This window comes from Miscanthus floridulus, chromosome 8 (assembly GCF_019320115.1).
Source record: "Miscanthus floridulus cultivar M001 chromosome 8, ASM1932011v1, whole genome shotgun sequence".
Lineage (NCBI taxonomy): Eukaryota > Viridiplantae > Streptophyta > Magnoliopsida > Poales > Poaceae > Miscanthus > Miscanthus floridulus.
Window position 1 is genome coordinate 151590271 of NC_089587.1, and position 23019 is coordinate 151613289.

General features: G+C 44.8%; 3 protein-coding genes across 3 annotated transcripts; 1 reads left to right on the top strand and 2 right to left on the bottom strand.

Annotated features, from left to right (window-relative positions):
• Positions 1 to 232: 232 nt before the first annotated feature.
• LOC136473709 (putative invertase inhibitor) lies at positions 233 to 772 on the bottom strand. Its single transcript, XM_066471355.1, has one exon. The coding sequence runs from the start codon at positions 770 to 772 to the stop codon at positions 233 to 235; it is 540 nt and encodes a 179-aa protein (XP_066327452.1).
• A 1403-nt stretch (positions 773 to 2175) lies between these two features.
• On the top strand, positions 2176 to 7034 carry LOC136473710 (uncharacterized). The gene is made up of 14 exons (XM_066471356.1): positions 2176 to 2424; positions 2522 to 2569; positions 2862 to 2922; positions 3067 to 3099; positions 3343 to 3467; positions 4175 to 4309; positions 4561 to 4637; positions 4741 to 4988; positions 5337 to 5393; positions 5484 to 5652; positions 5803 to 5860; positions 5938 to 6023; positions 6125 to 6181; positions 6581 to 7034. The coding sequence occupies exons 1-14, from the start codon at positions 2295 to 2297 to the stop codon at positions 6653 to 6655; spliced, it is 1359 nt and encodes a 452-aa protein (XP_066327453.1). The 5' UTR covers positions 2176 to 2294; the 3' UTR covers positions 6656 to 7034.
• A 4269-nt stretch (positions 7035 to 11303) lies between these two features.
• LOC136473711 (E3 ubiquitin-protein ligase ATL4-like) lies at positions 11304 to 13086 on the bottom strand. The gene has a single exon (XM_066471358.1). The coding sequence runs from the start codon at positions 12936 to 12938 to the stop codon at positions 11805 to 11807; it is 1134 nt and encodes a 377-aa protein (XP_066327455.1). The 5' UTR covers positions 12939 to 13086; the 3' UTR covers positions 11304 to 11804.
• Between the last annotated feature and the right edge of the window lie 9933 nt (positions 13087 to 23019).

A 23019-nucleotide genomic window follows, 5' to 3' on the forward strand; every position in this document is an offset into this window, starting at 1 on the left:
GCACGCATGCATGCGAAGCATGCACGGCACTACACACAACCAAACTCCGACCCAACGAACAAGGGAAACAAAAAAATAAGAACTCAAAAAACATCTGCTGCTTGTAGTAAATACTCTCTTGTCCGGTAGGAAAGCATATTATTATACATGCATTATGTCCATGCTTATATTATCAAGCACGGTGTATTGTACAGGGGCGCGTTAATCACTAGTTAATCTTTGGCCTTGGCGTTCATGGTGGCGGCGTCAGTGAAGCCGCGACGGCGAGAGCGACGGTCGCCAGGTTCTTGAATTCGGCGTCCTCCGCGGCCAGCGGCGACGTGTCGTCGGCCTCGCCAAACGCGTCCTCGCACGTCTCGGGCGCGTCCAGCGCCGCGCTGAGCTGCGTGACCGCGTCGTCGATGCCACCCTCCGCGCCGTGGGCGAGCTCCTCCTCTGCCTGGTCGAGCTGGTCCACGGCGTCCGAGTACACCTCCGCGCACACGGACAGGCGGTCCCGCCTCCTCGCGTCCGTCTCGAGCGCGCTCATGGCCGCGATGCGCGCGGCCGTCGCGTTGGCCTTCGCCTCGGCGATCCTGGCCGCAATGGCGGCGAGGCCGCGCGCGTCGGTGGCCTCGGCGCTGGCCTTGTCGGCCTGGAAGATCCTGATGCAGTAGTCGTAGCCGATGGATGGGTGGCCGGCGGCGAAGGACCTGCATGTGTCTTGCAGCGGGGAAGACCTGCACATCGGCAAGATGAGCAGAACGAACAACACGGAGGAGACTAGCTTCATGGCGGAGGAGACTAGCTTCATGGTGGCGCCGATGATTTTTTGCTTAGCTAGTTATTTGGGTAGATGGATTGCTGGGGCGAGACACGCAGTTGGTGGCTTGGTGCCGCCGGCCGGCTCGTAGCTAGGTAGGCCCGGTTCGCTTGGCTGAAAAAAACAAGCTAAAATATTATTTCGGTTAATTTGTTGTGACAGAAAAATACTGTTTCGACTAAAAAAACAAGCTGAAAAATACGGATTATAAGAGAAGCGAACATGACAGAAAAATGCCGTCCGAGCGTAGAATGTCCGAAGAATATATTTATATTTATGAAGGGAGGTCCTAATAACTTTTACAAGTGCTGACACTGATTCAGGTCACACACTCCAATATTTTATATGCAGTAGAGGTGGTCTTAATCCGTTGGAAACTAATATGGTACTATTTTCATATCATTTTCTAAAATTTTCGTTAGATCGGTCCAAAGCTAGCATGGACCAATTCTAAAATCGATCTGGGCAATGTCAAGGCACGTTAGATTAAGTGAAAATCATAAGCATGGGCTCTCGCGACTCGCCCCTCTCGCCTCGCGACTTGCCCTAGCGCCGCTACTGCCGCCCCCACCTTCCATCACCACTGGTCCCCCTCCTTTCCTCCTCTGGCATCTCGTCGAAGGCCGCGGGGAGTGATGATCCATCATTTTTAATAAGTTTTCTAGTAGATCGAGTCCTTAGGATTAGGGCATCTTCATACCGAGTTTCTTAGTATTGGGGATTTATCTCCTCCTCTCCGACGACGGTGCGGGGTCAGGATGGAATCGTTTTCTCCATAGCGGCTCTGTTGAAGATAAGAGCGACAACTATGTCGTTAGCAACTTCATCGGCATGATGACACAGAGACTTTTCTTTCTGAACGGCGACATCAAGGCGGAGATGATGTCACTGCCATGGAATAATTTTCTCCGGTCTCTTTCTCCGTTTTGTTGTGGTTAGATCTGGCCAAAAAAACTAGGGTTTCAAATCAGTCTTCCTCGTTTTTTCGGTGGCAGAAATAAGAAGGAAAACACAAGAAAGAAGTTTCTCAACTTCGCCTGCAGTAATGTTGGCCATCGATTTGTTGGGCATCTGTTTTGAAACTTTTTGTCGAGTGTTTGCCTGTACGGTCATCCATATGAAACGTCATATAGGTTTGGTTTTCAGATTTGAAATTATTCATAGCGTTGGTATAATATAGATGAAAATCAGTTTCTGGATATACGTATTGCATTCTAGAGTGCTTGTAACATGACTAATATATAATTATTCTTTCGTCTTAATAAAAAAGGTGAAAACCATAAAAGCCTGGAAGGAGTAGTGCGGCCTGCAGTGACATAGAAGAGGGCCGATCACGATGCCCGCCCGGGTCCAGTCGAGCCAGGAGAATCTCGGTCGGCCCAAACTGAAAATAGGCCCACCGCCACACTGCTCCGGCTCCGGCCACAGCCGAGACGAGACTAGCAGCAGCCGCTTGCTCAGATCGGCAGCTTCGGCGGCGGCGGCGGCGGAGATGGCGATCCGGTACTGGCCGATGGCCGCGGCAGCCGTTGGGTTCCGCCTCGTCCTGGTTCTCTTCGGCGGGGACCTCCACCTTGCCTCTCGCCCTGAGGTCTCCACCCCCCTCACCTCCCTTCGCCGCTGTAAGCGCCTCCCCACGCCCTATCCCCCTTGTGATCCTGACCGTCGTGTGGCTTCGTCGTAATTCGAGCTTTGGTTTCTCTCTTCTCTGTCTTACAGTGGCGGAAGGCTACTGGCTGAAGCAAGCGTCCGTGTCGCCGTACTCCGGTAGGTTACACGACCACGGTCTTGCACCCTACTCACTTTGACATTTGCATCTGAACTCGCGACTAATGAGCTAGTAGTAGTTTCTGTACTGAGGTGCTATGCAGTTGATCAAGTACTCAAGTAGCACAAGCTGTGTTTCCACATAAAAGACGAAGTAGCATAAGTTTGCTATATCTAAACCAAGTGCCATCACATGGTTGATGAAACATATCTTGATTGGTTCTTTGCAGTGCCGTGTCTTGTGTTATGAACTAGAAGGATGATTTATCCTGTTGATCGATTTCTCTTTCAGGTTCTATGTATCACGGTTCCCCGTTGCTCCTGTCAGTTCTTGGTCCATTAACTAATAGCAGGTGATTAATCCCTTTTTATGATGCTTCTCTGGTTATATTTCTGCCTTCGTTGCTCCTGCTATACCTTTCCAGCATTTGTTAATTTTAACAAAGTTTCGTTTGAAAATTGAAATGTTAACATCCATATATTCGATGGTATTACAGGCCTGACGGACACCATGCTCATATTTACTGCAGGTAGAGATATGTTACTATCTACCTTTTCATTGCAACTAACATGTGCTTTTAACCCTTTATAAGATCTACAAATTGTTGATATATAATTGACCTTTGTTCAAAAAGCGTTGTTTTCCCCATAGCTTTCTTTTATTTGTCTCAGCATGTGACTAAAAATCAAATAAAATCCTCAAACATCTTCGATAGCTTGAATTTTGTTTGCGGTAATGTAATTCCTGTTACGCTCATCAATGCACGACACAGTTTGATTTTTGTGGCTGTAGATTTTCTAGCAGCCATGCTCATCCGAGCAACTGGGCATAAACTCCAAATGGCACGGAATAGAAGTTTGAAGTCAATTGACCTCACAAAGGCAGTAAACGATACAGGTGGGTCATAGCAATTAATGTTATGTTTTTTCATTCCTCTCTGAATGTGCCCTATCAAACACTACCTTAAATGGGAAAATATTGGGTGCAGGGGGAGTGGGGGCAACAACCCTCTAAAAATATGCACACCCGTATTGCATCCGTGGATGTACTTTGTCTCAAGAGTTGGGATGCAAACTCGTTTTGTAGAGATTTGATGAGTTTGCATCCCAACTTTTGTGACAAAGCACATCTATGGATGTGCGTCGTTGGGAAACTTTTAAGTTTTTCTCTTTTTTTTTCTGCCAAGATAGTGTTTTGCACAGAATATTTCCCAGCTTAAAAGTGCCTTAGTTTCTTATTCTGTTTCCACCATTGTTGTACTTGTTTTACCACAAATTGTTTCTTACAATATCAATATGATTTTGATACTTACAACTTATAAACTGCAAAATTCAAAAATAAACCTAATTTATTCACAAAGTTAGTGCTTGGCATGTTGCCATTCTTTATTTTCATAGTATTATCTGGAAGACACAGCCCATTTTTTTTCTTTCTTTCTTGTAATGCTCCAGTAATGAAGTAGTTATGAATTTCTCACGTTAAAACTGAATTATGGACAACCTATTGTGGAAATGTTCTTAGTACTTAACAGTCTAATGCTTTCAGGTTTCGCTTACTCTTTGTTAGACTGGTACTTATTATTCATAACAATATTATTGATGCAGTTAATGTAAGCGCTGGAGGTGTTGCTTCTCTCATATATTTGTGGAACCCTTGGGCAATAGTCACTTGTGTGGGTTCATGTACATCACCGATCGAGAATCTAATGGTTGTAATAATGATCTATGGAGCCTGTTCACGTAAGATAGTCTCAATTTTGTGTTTCCATTCCTTATTTTTCTATACTAGTATCAACTTAAAAACTCCAATATCAAAACTGGAAATCACACTTTTATCTCATTTTGCTTCAGTTTCTATTTTAAAATGAATCCTGGTATTTGGCAAAGCATCAAAAAGTAACATTGTCATTGAGATTGGGATATTGATCCTTGGGCAACCTAGAATTCCCAAGTTTTATGCTGGTTAATAAATATTTGTATTTTTTTTTTAGGTCTGGCTCCTCTTGCTGCTTTCGGATATGTTATGGCCACGCATCTCTCTCTTTATCCTGTAATTCTCATTGTACCGGTCAGTACAACTTCTGTTTGCATTTTCCATTTCAATTCAAATGTTCGATCATATCTGCTACTAACCTGCATGGTTTTCTACTGAAAATATAACTTTGTTTCAGGTCATTCTGTTACTGGGTTATGGTCCAGATGCTCCTCCACCAAAACTATTTCTTATAAAAGGGTCAAGTGCCAGTAAAAGTGATGTGTCAGACAATGATAAAACAACCAGACAGAGAGCTGTTCAGCAGTTTTCATGGAAACCAGTACTTCACTTTATATTTTGGCTGTTTATCTGGTCGTGCCATGTGTTGTTATTGAGCAGCGCGATTCTGAAGAAAGTTGGTGGCCTTCACGAGATGTTTGAAAAGTAAGATGCTATAAGCTCCTTTTCTGGCCTTCAGTGGGACGTGTTTCCTGGGAAGTCACCAAATTCATCTCAAAATGTGCACTAGTTGCCCTATAAGCCTTCTTCGCATATAAGACAGTTTTTCTTAAAAGAGTGAGGTATAACTTTGATTAGGAGTTCCGTTCAGATATTTGCAAATCATGTCGTCCTTGTAAAGGCGGTTTTTTCTATCCTAGGAGTTCAGTCTCTGATATTATCCCGATAACAACTTTCTTCAGTCTCTGAGCTTCATCTCATAAATAGGTCTTTTCTTTTCCAATCAACTTGTTTTGTCCATCACCTGATTACCTGATGTGCTGTTGTTTGCAGGACGTATGGTTTTATACTTACAGTGAAGGACCTATCACCAAATATCGGTGTCTTATGGTAAGTGTTGAGAATTTTCTAATAGAATATTTGTCATTGTCACTCAAGCATATTTCCAATGTGTCTTATGCATTTTGAGAATGGCTGCAGGTACTTCTTTGCTGAAGTCTTCGACTTCTTTAGAAATTTCTTTCTTATAGTCTTCAATATGAACATCATTTTTATGGTCTTGCCATTGGCCATCCGATTGAAGCATCGTCCGTGCTTTCTTGCATTTGTTTACACTGCAATTGTGGCAATATTGAAATCTTATCCATCGGTGAGTTTTTTTTTTTTTGATTTGTATGATATTTCTAATAAATTAGTCTTTCAGGTGCAAAAATATTGCCACAGCTATCTGTTTTGTTTGTGTGCTCTGGTTTTTATTTTCAATCTGCTGATATGTCTCTTATTGTTATTTTTCCTGAAGGCTGGAGATTCAGCTCTGTATCTTGGTCTTCTGGGCTTATTTGTCAATGAATTAGCAGGTCGGTAGCAGTTTTACTACATAATGTTTTTAATGTTTCCTAGAAAATTAATAATGCTTTATGTTTACATCTTGCAGAAATGCAATTCACGTTCTTCTTGTTTTTCGGATATATTGGAGTCTCCCTACTTAGTCCTGTCATGCATAATCTGTGGATCTGGAGGGTCTCTCTCTTGCTCTGTGAATTAACACCATTGTCAGGGACTTGTAATGCAAAGAGTGTTTATAGTATATCATTGCTAATGTGACAGGGTTTTCCTTTCAGGGCACTGGTAATGCAAATTTCTACTTCGCCACTGGTTTGGCTTATACTTGCCTTCAGGTAACCAAATACTCTTATCATACGTTTTCCCCTTTTTGTGACAATACCTACCATTCCACTACTGGCAGCTTTTCTTGCAAACAATTCTCTTTTTTTTTAGAAAAAAATTGTACAATTCTTAGCAGGAAGTTAGGATTCTGTTTTGGAGCAAACTGTTGCGAACATATCCACCCCTTCCTTTTGATGGTATTGGCCAGTTCATGTTTATGTTGCTGCCCCAAAGCTGGGTTTGAAAACTCAATCTTGAAAGTGATCTTTAAGATCCAATGTGGGAATTTGTGCACAGCGATCAAACACAGACATTTATATATATTCTTTTTTTTTTCTTATGGACATGTATATAGAAGTTGTGGAGCTTAATTTCTCTAACTAACCGAAGTCCTGTTTTTCAATTTGCAGACTGTGTTGCTCGTAGAGAGTGTAAGTTCAATGATAAAGCACGACAGAAAGCTAAGGTTACTTGTTTCAAGCTAACTTGGTACCTCAGATAAAGCTCCGATGCTTGCAATTTCCTCTCTGGTGCTCTTGATTCTTGAACACAAACAGCTCCTCATCCTCGAGTTTGTAGATGTAGCTCATATTCGATGTAGCATGTTGTATTGTAGACCCCCACACTTGTACAATACGAGGACCACAACTCTTTTAACGAAGACTCAGGAACACGGCAGGGCTCGCCCTTGGTGACTAATTGTGCTCGCTACCGAGCAGTGTGGATTCTGTGATGTTAAGTGATCCAGCTTGGTTGAATTGCCCTCACGTACAATTAATTCCGTCAGTCTGCTGGATCGTGAATGAAACCATCATTTGAAAGTTACAGTTCGTAGCGTACGGCAGACACGTCTGCTGTTCAGAGCTCTTCTACGATTCTACCGTTGGGATTTTTAACCCTCGTCCTTGCAGTTACATTGTAATCTTGGGTTCCCGTGGCACTGTTGCTGGTACCAGTAAGTGTACTGAACTCGATTAATGGTCAGACCAGCAAGATCTGTCATGTTCCTGCTGCAGGCACTGTCTCATCAGTCTACCTAGATGACACTGGTAACCACCCACCCGTTCCATCAGATATACGGAACTGGAGAAATCCGTTACTTCGGCATGCTCTGCTCATCAGAATCGCATGCCATCGACCATGTTCGTTTCGCTAAAATTTAACTTACGCTGCTTATGTTAATTTGTTGTGAGAAAAAAATACTATTTTTTTATTGAAAAGTATCGCTCAAGTCGCTCAACAACAGAGTTTCCCGTTGGTTGGTTGCGAAAAGCCGGGAGCGCGCATGTCAGCTCTTGCGTGGCTTCATGGTTTCCGTGCGTGCGCGCGCGCGCTGTGCCGAGGCGAAGGAGGGCGAAGTAGGCGGCCAAACCGGATCGGCTGCTAATGGCCGCCGCCAGTGCCGTCAGCCCGTCACGGCGTCACGTCTTTCATCTTCAGCCTGGCGGGACGGATCGGAGCACGGATCCCGACTGGCATGTTCGGTTGAGCTTATGAGCTCAAATCTATGGTATTTTTTTTTCACGATAAATTAACTTCAGCCGGTTTTAATATCAACAGCTTATCAGACGGCTTCAGTGGGTTTCTTTGAACTGTTCCCGTGCAGTAGCTTCACGCGACACGGCTCGGCGTTCTGACACACAATCACGCATTCATGCACGCACAGCACAGGGGTACGTGACAAACAGCGGTCACATTCGACAGGTACTGTGTGATACTGGTAGTAGTGATAGCCTTCTTTCCCTAGACGACGAGAAGTGTCACTTTAGGGTTAGCGCTCTCAGCTCTGGCTCGGGCAAAAATGGTTCTGGGTCCTGTTTTTTTTTAATATTTTTATTTGGCTCTAGTTTTTTTTTAAACATTTTGGCTCTACTTTCACTCGATAGAGAAACGTTTGACAAGATAGTTCCTCATTTTTTTACTTATGGACCCACTTGCTAATAGACAAAATTTTAATATTTTTCTCCACCCTTTTGTTCCTATCTCTCCCCTGTCATCTCTGTCTGTATAGGGTTTGGTTGATGGCCATCGGCTGCCACGCCGCAGATGTGGCTCGCCACGAGAATATGGCCTGTTCGGCTTATCCTATATTTAGTTTGTTTGGCTTCTTTTTTCAGCCGAAACAGTATTTTTCTCTCACAACAATTCAGCCGGAACAGTGTTTTTTAGCTAGTTTCAGTCAAGTTTCAGACCAGCGAACGTGTATGTTTGGTTGGTGATTCAAACGAGGCTGCCACTCACACTTTTTTACAGCACAAACCTCGGAACAGACTGTGGCGCCCAAAAACTACACCACCGCCACAACTCGACACACTTTAGGCGTGGTTATCCGTGGTCGGGATCCAAACAACCTCTATATCTCCCTTTTGCTCCGTGCCGCCGCCCTCATCCTCGCGCGGGGGCGTTGGTCCTCCTCTACTGGACTCCTCCTTTGCCGACGCCGGTCCTCACCATCCGGCGACGCCCCTCACTCGTAGGTGGAGCGCAAGCGCCAGCTTCAGAGGATGCATGTGAAGAAGGCATGGCTAGCGACGATTCCTACTCGGCTCCAGAACGCAAGGGTGACGGGGCCCACGAAAGTAAGAGGGAGCCAAATTAAGCTAAGTGTCTGTTTGAGACCGCTTCGCTTTATGTGTTTTTAGCTTTGCTCCGTGTTTTTCAGCAAAACAAGTGTAGCTCCATAAACTCTGCTTCAAGAAAAAAAAAAGAAGTTGAGAGAGCACATAAAGGGGTGTTCGAGAGCTTAGCAGCCATGTTCCCACAAAGGAATGGGAACAAAAACTTGAGGTGTCATTTTATAATGTAGAAATATGAATGTTCTCGAATCGGGGACGTGGATGTTCCCGGAACAAGGAACGTGGTCATGTTCCACGTTGCCGGCGGCTAGCTCTGAAGACTCCTGATTTTTATGGATCTATTTTACCGTAGAGTTTTTGGAACAGAGTTAGCGGGACAGGCTGAACATGGACCATAATTTTTTTTAGCTCATTCACCGTGTTCCAAGAATCCATTTGGTTATTGGCGCGCTGAAGTGGCTCTCGGAGTGGTCGGCGAAGTGCTACCAGACGCCTCACTGTAAATGAATATCGCGTACATGCGTTCACTCATGTTCTACAGTGCACGGACCGAGGAACAAGACATTGCCTGGTTGGTTTCTGGACTGATAAGTCTGACCGGTGCTGGTTTGTTGTGAGAGAAAAATATTATTGGCTGACTAATAAGCCCTAACTAAGGGGGCGTTTGGGACTGTTCCGCTCCACGTTTTTCCAGCTCCGCTCCACGTTTTTTAGCCAAACGATTTCAGCTCCACGCACTCAGTTCGAGCAAAAAGGGTGAAGTTGTGAGAGCACCTAAAGAGGTACTCCACGAACTCTAATTTTTTGTGGAGCTGCTCTACGGTGGAGTTCGAGGAGCAGAATTTATAAAGTAATCTCAAACACCCCCTAAAACCAACATGCGCTGAATTTCGTCGCTGAGCCCATGTTTGCTGGGGAGAGAGAGTTAAGGCCTCTGCGGATGCGCATGATGGGGGATCAGCCCTGCCGCAGCGTCACAGCTTCCACTCGCTTACCACTTACGTGCCCGCGTGGTGCCAGTGGCCTGGCCCTATGCAACGTCCACGATCAGAGGGAGCATACACTTGTACGTAACACTGTCACCGCATACATACAGGTACAGGTACAGGTACACGCAGGCATGGGCGCACGGCACGGTCAAGCCACCTGTTCAGCTACATGGCGCTCGTGCTGTTACTTCCATTGGAGCACGCTTAGACGCCCGGCGAGAAATCACGTCCATGCACACACACAGGCACAGCGTACGCTTGGACGACGAGGCCGCGACTTTTTTTACTGGACCGACGCTTGAACGGCGCTTCTCCCCGCGGGCGCAGAGCAAAGCAGCTACAGCGCCCGACGCGGTGTCACCTCGCCGCGGTAAGAAGCGGAGTTTAATGGCCGAGCATTCATTCCGTTCGGGGTGAGCGCGCGGTTGGGCGCTGCTGCTACTAACCTGCCTGCCACTGCGGTCGCTGCTCCAGAGTCCAGAGTCCACTGCGCAGTGCGTTTGGTGGCCGGCAAAGCCGTTTCTTCAGGTACGTACGCATGTACGTCAAACGTTGGATCACCGGCTAATGATGAGCAGGTGCAGGTCCGCCAATTCGAGGGCATGTTTGCTCCAAATAAATCACTTACTTATAAGTTAAAAAGTGAAATAAGTGACTGATTTTATCAAACACCATCAACTTTCACTCCTGCTTATAAGAAATAAGCTGGTTCACTCCTGCTTAAAACTTATAAGCCACCCTTTTTCGCGTGGGGCCCACACCTTTCACTTAACATGCATGAACTTATAAGTCATCTACAACCAAACAGACATGACTTATAAGTCACTAATTTTCAGTTACCTGACTTTATAAGTCACCTGATTTATGGAAACTAAACAGGGCCTGAGCAAGGAGGCCCAGTTGTCTGTTGTCCCAGAAAGCTATGTACTGGTCCTATATATATGTATCCATTGACGCATACACAAATTGGCGGACACAAATTCATTCATAAACAAGGACCGAAGTACTAAGTCAATGTCACGGCGACTTGACGAACTGCGCGTGCCCAAGCCAGCCCCGTGCATTTCCTAGAGGGTGCATGCATGGACCACCGCCGCACCAGCAGCCAAGTTCCGGCGCCACGACAAAATCGGAATTCTCAGTGGCGGTCCGGTTCGGCTTACCTATATTCAATTTATTTTTTAACAAAACAATATTTTTTTTTACAATAATTCAGTTAGAACCGTGTTTTTTTCCCGGTTCCAAAGTCGAACGGGCAGTATTGCGAGGAGCGGCAAAGACTCGTAGGAGCGGCTGCTCCAGAAGCCAGCCGCAGCGCCTGCTTTTGAGCACTGTAGCAACAGTGACTTGTGTCTGCTAACCAGCTGAGAGTGAACCAGCCGAATAGAATTTGGAAGTAGAACTAGTGCTTGTTTAGTTTCCAAAATTTTGCAAAATTTTTCAAGATTTTTCGTTACATTGAATCTTTAAACGCATGCATGAAGCATTAAATATAAATAAAAAATAAAGCTAATTACACAGTTTAGACGAAATTCACGAGACGAATCTTTTAAACCTAATTAGATTATGATTGGACACTAATTACCAAAATAACAATGAAAATACTACCATACCATTTTTTAAAAAATTTTACCAACTAAAGAAGACCCAAGTACACGACCACTTCACTCGCCTCTATTTGTCTTGATCCTGAACATGCGAGAAACGGCCGTGGCATTCGCAATCGGCTGAAGGATCCACCTGCAGTGACCTGCAATCCGCGTGCGGCATGGATGGCTGCCACACAGGTGACAACCACACGCGCACCACCAGTCCACCACGGTCAGAGGAGAGGACGACCCAATGCAACCAACCAAACCAAGAATCCCGGTCTCCTCAAATCCCCAAATTGCATCGCATTGGCTGTGTGGAGACCCTGCTTCGGAGACGCTAAACTCACCTCTGGTCTCTGGAGACCCTGCTTGTTTCTTGTCTTTTTACAATGGAATGGGGGGTCCTAACTGAAAATTTTGAACATGGAAGGAGTTCACAAAACACCCTCGTGCGATCCCGTAATTACAGCTGCCTGGCTATACCCCGACGATCCAACGGTACAGGGCCACGAACGCCGGCTCCTCCTCGTCCGGCGCGCGGTGCATCGCCGCGCCCGTCACCGCCTCCGGGTCCCAACGCCACGAGTCCTCCTGCCGGTGGCTCTGGCTTTGGCTGCGGCTGTGGTGTCCGCCCTGGCTCCACCGCGCGCTCCACCGCCCGGAGAGGGAGGAGGCCGAGGACGCGAGGCGGTCCACGTACTCGCGCAGCCACCCGCGGGACCCGGCCGCCTCCGCCAGCGCCTCGCCGGGGGTCGCCGGCGCCGCCTGGGTTGTCGCCGACTTGGCCGCCGCCGACACCGCGGGACGGGTGATGCGGGACACGATGGCCTCCACCTCCTCGTCGACGCGGTAGTCGAAGGAGCCGAGCGAGTAGGTGCGGCGGTCGTCGCCCGCGGCGGAGGAGCGGCGGTTGCTCACGCTGCCGATCTCGACGCGGAAGCTCCTCGAGTTGTTGTTGCTGCTGCTGACCCGCGAGTCGAGCAGCTCCTGCTGCGAGGGCCCCACGGCGGGCGGCGGCGGCGGCGGAGGCGCGGTGGGGAGCGGCGGGTGCGGGAGCGAGACGGCGGTGCGGCAGAGCGGGCACGACGGCGTGGTGCGCAGCCACGCGTCGACGCAGGCGGCGTGGAACGCGTGCCGGCACGCCGGGAGCAGCCGCAGCTCGGCGTCGGGGGAGAAGGGCGAGAGGCAGACCGCGCAGTCCGGGGAGCTCTTGGGAAGCGCCGCCAGCGCCGACGCCATCGTGAACAGCGGCAGCGACGCGATCAGACGCTCCTTCTCGTCGTCCACCACCTCCTCCGCAGGCTGCGCCTCCTCCGGCGCCACCGCCGCTGCGCTCCTCCTCGTGGACCCCACCTCCGCCTCCTCCTCCGACGCGCGGCGGGCCCTGGTCGGGAGCGGGCTCGGGGCCCGATGCGACGATGACGAGCGGGCGAGGCAGCGGAGGAGGAGATGGATCGACACGGAGGCGAAGACGACGAACGCGAGCAGCGCGGCGATGATGAGCAGCGAGGGGGAGAGGTTGAACGACGACGAGGAGGACGGCGACGGCAATGAGGGCGGGAGTGTGGCCGCGAACGGGTCGCCGGCGGCCGGCGGCGGGAGGGCGTCCATCAGGGGAGCAGCGGCACCCGCAGCCCACGAGAGGAGAGCGGTGGTGTGTTTAAGGCGGCCTGCAGGCTGTGGCCTCGCGCCTTTTATTTATGGGTTTTGGAGTGCGTGGCGTGGTGGACGGGGACGGCAGCACCAGCAGTCAGTCAGCCAGGCAGCCAGCCACAGGCCGCAGCCGCAAGAGCTTACGCTGAGAGGTGGAAACGGGACAAAACGCTCTACTACTAGTAGTAATACTGTAATAGTAATTTGGGTTTTCGTACTATAAATTTGACTCGATTTGTAGAAAATACGTACAATATTTATATCTTCAAATAAATTTATTAAAAAACTAGACAAAAAGATCTTTTCAATGATATTAATTATTTAGCATAAATATTTATATATTTTAATATATAATTGCCGGTAGTCGTTTCTCGAGAAGCAAAAACGTCATTTATTTTGGGACGGAGGGAGTAGCAGCCTGTGTGTGATTCACATGAAGCTGAGGATGTGACACTTTTTGTTCGTCATCGAAGATTTGCGTTGGTGACTTCTGACTTGGCTTGGTTAATATATATATAACAATACATAATAATCGATGACTCCCTCATCCTATTGCTCTTGTTATTTCCCAAATGAACTTTCTTCATGCTGCTGCTCGTAATTTCCAGGGGATTTGTAGCGTGCCCTGGATTTTTATTAAGCTTACTTTGGCCCGGTTCGCTTGAACTTATTAGCCGTACTGTTTCAGCAAAATAACAATATTTTTCTCTCACAACAAATCAGCATCAGTACCAGCATCAGCCGTTTTTCTAGCCAGCGGCGTTTATTATCTGAATCTGGTAACGAAAGTGTTTTTTACAATGCGCGGCCACGGTTTTCAGAATACCCGTCATATGGATATGTATACATTGCGCGTATCGTTGTATAGTATGAATAGAATGAGTTTTTTTTTTTCCTGTCATCAGATCATCACAGATAGTTTCCAAATAGGCAATATGACAGTTGCCAAGTCTACAACAAACATCTTTGCGAAAGTAACGACTTTCAGAAAGAAGAGCGATCCCTATGATTTCCCTTCAAAGTAATAAAGGATAGTTTTACTGCTCGTATGTTAAGGAGTCCGCTGGTCTGAACTTGGCTGAAACTGGCTGAAAAATACTGTTCCAGCTGAATTGTTGTGAGAGAAAAACACTATTCCGGCTGAAAAAAGAAGCCGAACAAGCTGAATATGGAGTAAGCCGAACATGGCCCATATCTTTTAAAAAAAATGAAGGTCTTAAGATAAGTCACTGCATTGCGCTTTGATCATTTGACAAAGCAGTCATCCCAACCCTACATAGCACAAACTTGGGACTGCCTTGGCAGCTGGTGATGCAAAGTAATCTATCAATCATTCAGAATCTGTCATCATGCATCCAGGGCAAGCAAAGTGTCACAGCTCACAACACAGAAAATGGGAATGACACAGAAAAGGTAATCGATAACAGAGTTGGAATAGGGAAAAAAAGAAAAAGAAAAACTCGTTTCAACGCTCGTACTTTAATTCCCTTAGGGCCTGTTTGGATTGCAGTTTCTCGTACGAACTTCAAAGGAATATCATTCCTTTGTTTTGCTAACGTCACCGTCCGTTTGGAATGGAGGATTACAACTTCTGCTTCCCATCTCAAAACGCAGGAATCAGAAAATCCACTCTGATCTCTTGGTTTCTCTTCTATCGTGAAGTCCGAGACAAAGCGCTGACCTACACAGAGAAGCAGCAGCCAGCGCAAAGTAGATTCTTGTTCACGTGAGGTTAGGTGCTTTTAATACTTTCTAAGTACCCATATTTGCCTAAAATGTTATAATTCCTATGTTATAAATTCCTGTGTTCCAAACAGCCTAAAATTTCTGTTCCTGTGTTTTGAAATCCCGTAGTTTTTCACTTTTCATCGTATTTTATTCCTGTATTTTTTCCTATTCCTGTGTTTTAGATTTCTTCGTTTCAAACGTGCCTTTACTAAGTCCCCAAGCACAAATTGGACGTGGGTGTATTGTGGGATTGCACATGTCTAAAGAGACTAGGGGGTCTAGCTACATGTGGCGTATGCAGACACGTGTTTTGGCACAAACAGTTCAGCTGTTTTGCTATAAACACTCCTAATGATGTTGACTATCAGAAATTGATCCGTATGGGTAGAGAAAAAGAACCGTCTGTGTTGTGTACAGGCACCAGCTTTTTGGATCAAACACAATCTATGGGGCTTACTTGGGAAGCTGCACCTCAAAAGGGGGCTTCAGGAAGAAGCTGCTGCTCAAGCCCTTTTCAATCATGCGCAGCACTGTGGCGATGGGCGAACATATACCACGATCCTGAAGTACTGGCACCGAGGCCTTAGTTCCTCCGTCTAAAGTTGCAAGATGTCGTATCAGATGTTATATGAGAGTGTTGTATGAAGTGTTCGGATACTAATAAAAAAACAAATTACAGATTCTGTTAAAAAACCGTGAGACAAATTTATTAAGTCTAATTAATTCGTTATTAGCACGTGTGTACTGTAGCACTATATTGAGTAGTCACAATCTATGTAATTAATTCTTTTTTTAATCTATATTTAATATTTCATATATGTGTCAAACATCTCATAGGATAATGTATAAACTTTCGAGAGGAACCAGGCAAATAACAACACCGACAAGGAATCGGTTGAGGCAGAATTAATTCGATCAAATCAGCCATGAATTCGCATCAAATAACTAGCAGTAGTAGTGCCGCCTCTAGCTAAAAGCTAAAGCTAGGCAGTGTACTGTGATTAAACCCTACTAAGACCTGTTTGTCTTGCTGAATTTTGACTAAAACTAACTGAAAATACTATTCTAGCTGAATTGTTGCGAAAAAAACATTGTTCTGATTGAAAAAAAAATCCGAACAAATCGGCTTCTGGGTAAGCCGAACGAGGCCTAAGCGATCGAGATCTATATACGGATCAGCAACGAAGCCGCTCACGGTTTAACTGATCCCGTAAGATCGATTAACTGATCTGCTCCAGGAAAGCGATGCCTGACCAGTTCGTTTCTCTTATAATATGTATTTTTTAACTTATTTTTTTAATTAAAATAGTATTTTTTTCATAACTAATCAATCGAAACAGTATTTCCGCTCGTTTTTTCAACGCGAACGGGGCCATCGTCAGATCGATGGAGCACAAGTACTCTGAGCAATGTAATGCCCTGTGGTCCGTTCTCGGTACGTGCCATGCCGCTGCCATAACGCCTCACGCCCGGGAATTTATGAACTCCATCAGACACGTATCAACCATGTGGCCCCCTTGCTTTCACTGCACTTGTATGACCTATTGGACGAATAATTACCAGCAAATCTAGAAGGAAAAATGGTCTCTTGGATTGATTAGATTCCCTCTTCTTTTTTTTGAGGGAAATTAGATTCCCTCTTCTAAGCTGGAGTAAATAAGTACGACCTCTTTCTCGACTGTCCTCTTTTTTTTAAAAAAAATGTTGCATTTGGAATTATAAATATTCTTAAATATCATGAAATTAAATGAAAAAGTACACTCAGTTTATTGTTTGTATCTGAGAATTCGAACCAAATCTGTCAAAAGGCAGGCCCTGGGGCCATGTGCTAATATTTCTTGACTACTAGCTTGCTAATTTTGCATTGACTGAACAATCTGCTTGCAATCGTTGAGAATGATTTGGAGAAATTAAATGAAAAAGTACACTCAGTTTATTGTTTGTATCTGAGAATTCGAACCAAATCTGTCAAAAGGCAGGCCCTGGGGCCATGTGCTAATATATCTTGACTACTAGCTTGCTAATTTTGCATTGACTGAACAATCTGCTTGCAATCGTTGAGAATGATTTGGACACATGTTGGAATTTGACTTGGAATTGTTTAGCCATTTCTAAATTCTCTTTCACATGCATAGAGTGGTTGGTGGGGGCAGAAGCATCGTGCAGCTACAAATAATAGCACGCCAATAAACTTATACAGGCTACTGAGCACTGGCCATTAAATTAGAGTTGTGTTCAGATGGATAATGACATGATCGATTGACTAATCACGCATAGGTGTAGAATTGTTTTTTTTTTTTGGCGTCCAGCGCAGCGAGATATGGTGTTGCATGCTCTATTAATTGCCTCACATGCACGTTAACAAGTATATATAAATGCTAATGCGAGATGCAAATATTTCAGATTGTATAAATCAATACTTCCCGTATAGTATCTGCAAAGCGCGTCGGCAGAATTCATTGGTGCTCTGTAATATACTATTATTATACTCCTGTGGAAGCTGTTGAACATGCCCTGATACATTGATTAATTAATCATTCCTGGCATATACTATGTTTTAAGGGTTACTTTCCCCCCAAATTGAATGAACAGGAGATCTAGCTTTCAAAGGTGAAAAAATAGAGCACCTGTCCGAGGCTGCGCACAGTGAATCATAAGCATCTCCATCACATCTCTCGTATTGTATCTCTTATAAGTTGCTTTAAAAGTGTACTCTAAAATTAAATTAGCATATAGGAGAGTACTACTGTAGCAGGTTACCTAAAAATCGACTTCTATATTTGTTTAGGATAGGAGAGAAGGAGTTGTCTCTTTATTTAGGAGAGAGGATGCTTCTTTTAGAAATGATAGCTATAGGAGATTGGATAGAAGTGTTAGTTGATCTCCACCGATAGGTCCAATGGCCTATTGGGTCCTTGCCTCTGCGCCCTGATCGGGGGCGTCCAACCCTAATTGGTTGGTGGGTCTCTGTCGCACAGCACATATATATAGAGGAGTAGGGAACTGGGCTCAGCTCACGAGGTTCGAAGGAGCGCCACACCCACCTACAGAAAACCCTAATCTGATCAAAGGTCATGCTGCCAGCGACGGGATGTGCCCCGCCACCGCTGTCGTTCCCCTACAGGTCTACACTGGACCGTCGTCTCGCCACCGAGCCGGAGCTACCCCTACACCGGCGTCTACGCTGCTGCTGTGCCACAACAGTGAAAGGCGAGAAAGGGTCTTCCCCGGATCTACGGGTTACACACACAGAGGTACTAATCATTGATCCTAACAATGGTACCAGAGCTAGGTTGCCTCTGTGTAACCCTAACCCTAACCGGGTAAAAGAAGAAAGAAAGAGAGACCGGGGTGGCGGACGTCACTATCTACCGGTCACCACCGCCACCGCGCGGGGGGAAAAGAAAACAAGATCCATTCAGATCAGAGAAGAGATAGGACCCTCGGCTCACGAAGCCAAACCCTAACCCAAGAACAGAACAGATCCAATTCGGATCTAAGAAAAGAAAAGAGTTCCTTTCGGATCTGAACAGATAAAGGTTCCCCAAGCCTAACCCTAACTGGGTGAAAGGAAGGGCTATCGACACTTCAAGCCGAACCCTAAACCCGTAAAAGCCTTCAACGGGAAGAGAAACAGTAGAAGAAGAAGAAGAAGAGTGTATGTGGATTTGGCCGAACCCTAAGACTAACCCTAATTTTAACCCCAATCCCAAATCGGGTTAATCCCAAAAGAAGAAGGGGAAAGGGGAAGAAGGGAAAAGAATCCGGGTTCAACCAAACCCTAACCCTAACTCACATGGAGAAAGGGAAAAGGGAAAGCCATTCGGATGAACTCCAAAAGAGGAAAAGAAATCAAAAGAAACGAACCCTAACCCTAGATCCCCTTTTCGGGTGAACAAGCGAAAAGAACAGAAAGAAAATGGAACTCAAATCCGAAGGGGAAGATCCAAACCCTAACCAGTTCGGAAAAGAGAAACGAGATCTAAATCGAAAAGAAGAAGGGGATGGGAAAGGAGAAAGGGAAAGGGGAACGAAAAAACCTCGCCGGGCGTCGGGAAAACCCTTCGCCGGCGCAGGAGAAGAAGACCGAGCCGGGCTCGCTGCTCGCCGGGCTCAGCCAAGGGGTCACCGTGGCCAGGCCACTCGATGGCGGCGTGCTCACCTGCTGGGGAGCATGCACGCCGGCGAGGGGGCCGCCGGCGGTGCCATGGTCGCCTTCGCTCGCTCTCGGTCGCTCGTTGTGCTCACTGCGCTGAGGTAGAGAGAGAGGAGAGAGCGGCGAAGAAGAGAGAGGAAGCAGCCGAAAGAATGAGCTAGGGTTTTGCTCACGGGCGCGCGATGTCGGCTTTTATACGAGCGAGATGCGTGCTCGGCCGTCGGATGTGAATGGATGGCCGAGATTGAATGGGCCAAGTCACGGCCCAGGCGGGCGAGCGGGCGCGCGGGACTTTGCTGGCCCAGGCCCAGGTTGCGGCCTGGGTGCGGCCTGCGCGCGTGAAAAGAAATGGGCCGAGCCGTTTCTACGGTTTTTGGGCCGAAACAGTAAAGTTTGAGTCTAGTTTTGCATTTTTTCTTTTTCTAGAAAATTGAAAAATGCAAATTGGCTCAAAAGAAAAATAGAAAAGTAATTTTTCCCTGTTGGTAAAATTCAAGAAATTGAGTGAAAATTTTTTCGCTGCTAAAAAAAATATATTCTCCAGTGATTTTGAACCGACATGATATTTAACTGGAGAAAAAGAAAGTTTTTCCAGTAAATGTTTATTTCCTGAAAATTGATTAATGGATTAAAGAAAATAGAAAAAGCAATTTTCCCTATGGGTAAAATTCAAGGAAAAGAGAGTTTTTCCATAGCCAAATAAAATGTTGACTCTCCAGTTATTTTGAACCAATGTGGTATTTAATTAGAGAAAAAGAGATTTAACATGATTATGATGTTGTTATTTTCTAACCAACGTTGTTAATAACAATATCATAATTTTAATGATTTATGCATTAATTCTACTTCTGTCCAATGGTGATGTAGAATTAGTGTATAAGAAAAGTCGATAATTTTAATGATTTATGCATTAATTCTACTTCTGCCCAATGGTGATGTAGAATTAGTGTATGAGAACATTTGTAAAAGTTAATGATTTATGCATTAATTCTATTTCTGCCCAACGGTGATGTAGAATTAGTGTATAAGAATAGTTATATATTTTGATTTTGACCAACGTTAGAATCAAGGCATGCAAATGGTGTTATTTTTATAATAAGAAAAGTTTTGACCTTGTTTTCATCTTGTCTAAGGTGGACTAGGTAGTCACCTCACCATGTTCCACTGAGTTTGTGGCACCGGTGAGGGAGACAAAAGAGAATGATGCCACTTGGGCAACTAAAGAGAGGGATTTTGAATCCCAAAAGATAGTCCTATGACTTTTGTGCATAGGAAGTGGGTCACTGGGAACAAGAAATGTTTTGGCTATGATAAAGAACATGATTGAACCTACAATTGTGGGTTCAATTCTAGAGTGTGACACAGTCACCGAGTACCTCGATAGAATAAAGAGTCAGTTCACTGGCTCTTCAAAGACATATGCTACCCAGCTGATAAAGCAGCTGGTGACAGAGTGTTACTCTGGAAATGGTGGCATAAGAGAGCTCACGATGCGTTGTCGAAATTATGGCACTATTGTTTAGGTCATATTTTAAGGGGGAGAATAGAAAGACAAGTTAAGAATGATATTCTTCCTCCATTAGAGCTCTTAGATTAAGAACAATGCAGGGAATGCATAAAAGGAAAGTATGTAAAGAAGGTTAAGAAAGATGACAAGCGAAGCGCAGGAATTTTACAGATTATTCACACAGACATCTGTGGTCAACTTTCTTGTAAAGAGTGTGGATGGTTATGATCCGTTCATAACATTCATAGATGATTACTCTCATTATGGCTATATTTATCCAATCAAAGAAAGAACAGAAGTATTGGATAAATTTAAGATATTAAAGATTAAAATAGTCAGGTCTGACCGTGGGGGGGTACTACGGTCGACATACCCTAAAAGAATGGCATAGTAGCCCAGTATTCTATACCGGGTGAACCTCAGTAGAATAGAGTAGCTAAAAGAATCAATCGTACCCTGATGGATATGGTGGACAGTATGATAAGTTACTCCACCTTACAGTTGAGCCTGTGGATGGATGCGTTAAAAACCCCATTCATATTCTCAAAAGACTACCAAGTAAGTCGGTGCCCAAAACACCGTATGAGTTGTGGACAGAAAGTGTACCCTCACTAAACCACTTACGTGTGTGTGGGGGAGCCCTGCTGAGGTTAAAGTATTTAACCCAAACACTGGGAAGTTAGATCTCAAAATAGTAAGGTGCTATTTCTTTGGCTACCTAGAAAAGTCAAAAGGTTTTTGTTTTCTACTATCTAGAGAGACATACAAAGTTTATGAAAACGAGACACGCTGTCTTCCTAGAGGACGAATTGATGAGGGAGAGCATGGTAGCTCAAGAAATTAACCTTGAAGTGAAGCGGGTGTAAGTGCCCACTCCAATGATTCATGAGCCAATTTTCTCACTACCTGCTATAGCTGCACCGATAGTGCTAGATACTGTGGTGCTAGCACCTGTTGTTATCCCACCTGTGGCAACAATGAATAACGATAAGAAACCTGTTCTTCAGGATTCTATAGAACCTATTGCCACACATGAGGGGGAGCAACAACAGCCTTAAACAGAAGATGTGCCAAAAGTGGAGGCCCCTAGAAGGTCTCAAAGAGTTAGAAAATCAGCTATTCCTGCTGATTATGAAGTGTACAACACTGAAGAATTTCAAATGGAGGATGATCCCACCTCATTTGAAGAAGCCATGAGAAGTGATCATTCATCAAAGTGGCTTGAGGCCATGGAAAATTAAATGAAATCAATGAATGCCAATATAGTTTGGGACTTGGAAATAATTTCTAAAGGAGCCAAAACAGTAGGCTGTAAAATGGGTCTACAAAATAAAACTTGACTCTTAAGAGAATATAGAGGAATATAAAGCGTGACTTATGGCAAAAGGCTTTATGCAAAGAGAAGGGATTGATTACAATGAGATATTTTCTCCGGTCTCATGTAAGGATTCCTTTAGAATCATAATGGCATTAGTGGCACATTACGATTTAGAATTATATTAGATAGATGTAAAGACGACATTTCTCAACGGAGACTTGGAGAAAAATATTTACATGGCACAACCAAAAGGTTTTGTCATGGAAAGAAAGAACGAATGGGATGCCGCCTAAAGAAATCCATTTATGGATTAAAACAAGCTTCAAGACAGTGGTACTTAAAGTTTAATCAGGCATTAAAGAATTTTGGGTTTAAAGAGAATGTAGAGGACAATTGTGTCAATACAAAGTTTAAGAATGGGAAGTTTATCTTCCTTATCCTATATGTAGATGATATCTTACTTGCTAGTAGTGATGGAGACAAAGAAATTTGATATAAAAGATCTTGACGAAGCCTCGTTCGTTCTAGGGACCAAGATTCACCGAGATAGAAGAAAAATGATATAAGGACTGTCACAAAATGCATACATGGAAAAGATCTTAAAGAAATTCAGTATGTACAAATATAGTCCCTCACCTGCTCCTATAGTCAAGAGCGACAGATATGGGAATTTTCAATGCCCTAGGAACCAATATGAGCTCAATCAATAAAGTGAAAGTGGTTCCATATGCTTCAGCTGTCAGAAGCTTGCAACATGCTCAAGTATGTACGCGCCCTGACTTGGCATTTGTTACCGGGTTTTACTTGGCAGATTCCAGAGCAATTCTGAAATAGAAAACTGAAATTAGTAAAGAATGTCTTACATTATTTGCAAGAAATGAAAGGCCTCATGATGACATATAGAAGATCTGATTCACTCCACATGGTGGAATATTCAGATTCTGATTATGTGAGAGTGAATGCATATCCAGACGTGAATTTTTTATCATCTCGCAAAGGGGAGCTATTTCATGGAAAAGCTCAAAGCAAACTGTTACTACATCGTCCACAATGTATGATAGTTTGTAGCGTGTTATGAGGCAACGGGCAGGTGAACTGACTAAAGAAGTTCATACCCGGTTTGAAGGTGGTTGACGACATCTATAGACCACTTAAGTAATACTGCGATAATAATCAGGCAGTACAGTATACTCACAACATAAGTCAAGTGGTGCTGCCAAACACATTAACATAGAGTATTATGTTGTGAAAGATAAAGTCCAGGATCAAGTCATAAGTCTTGAGCATATAAGTATCGAAAAGATGCTCACGGATTCGCTTACAAAAGGCT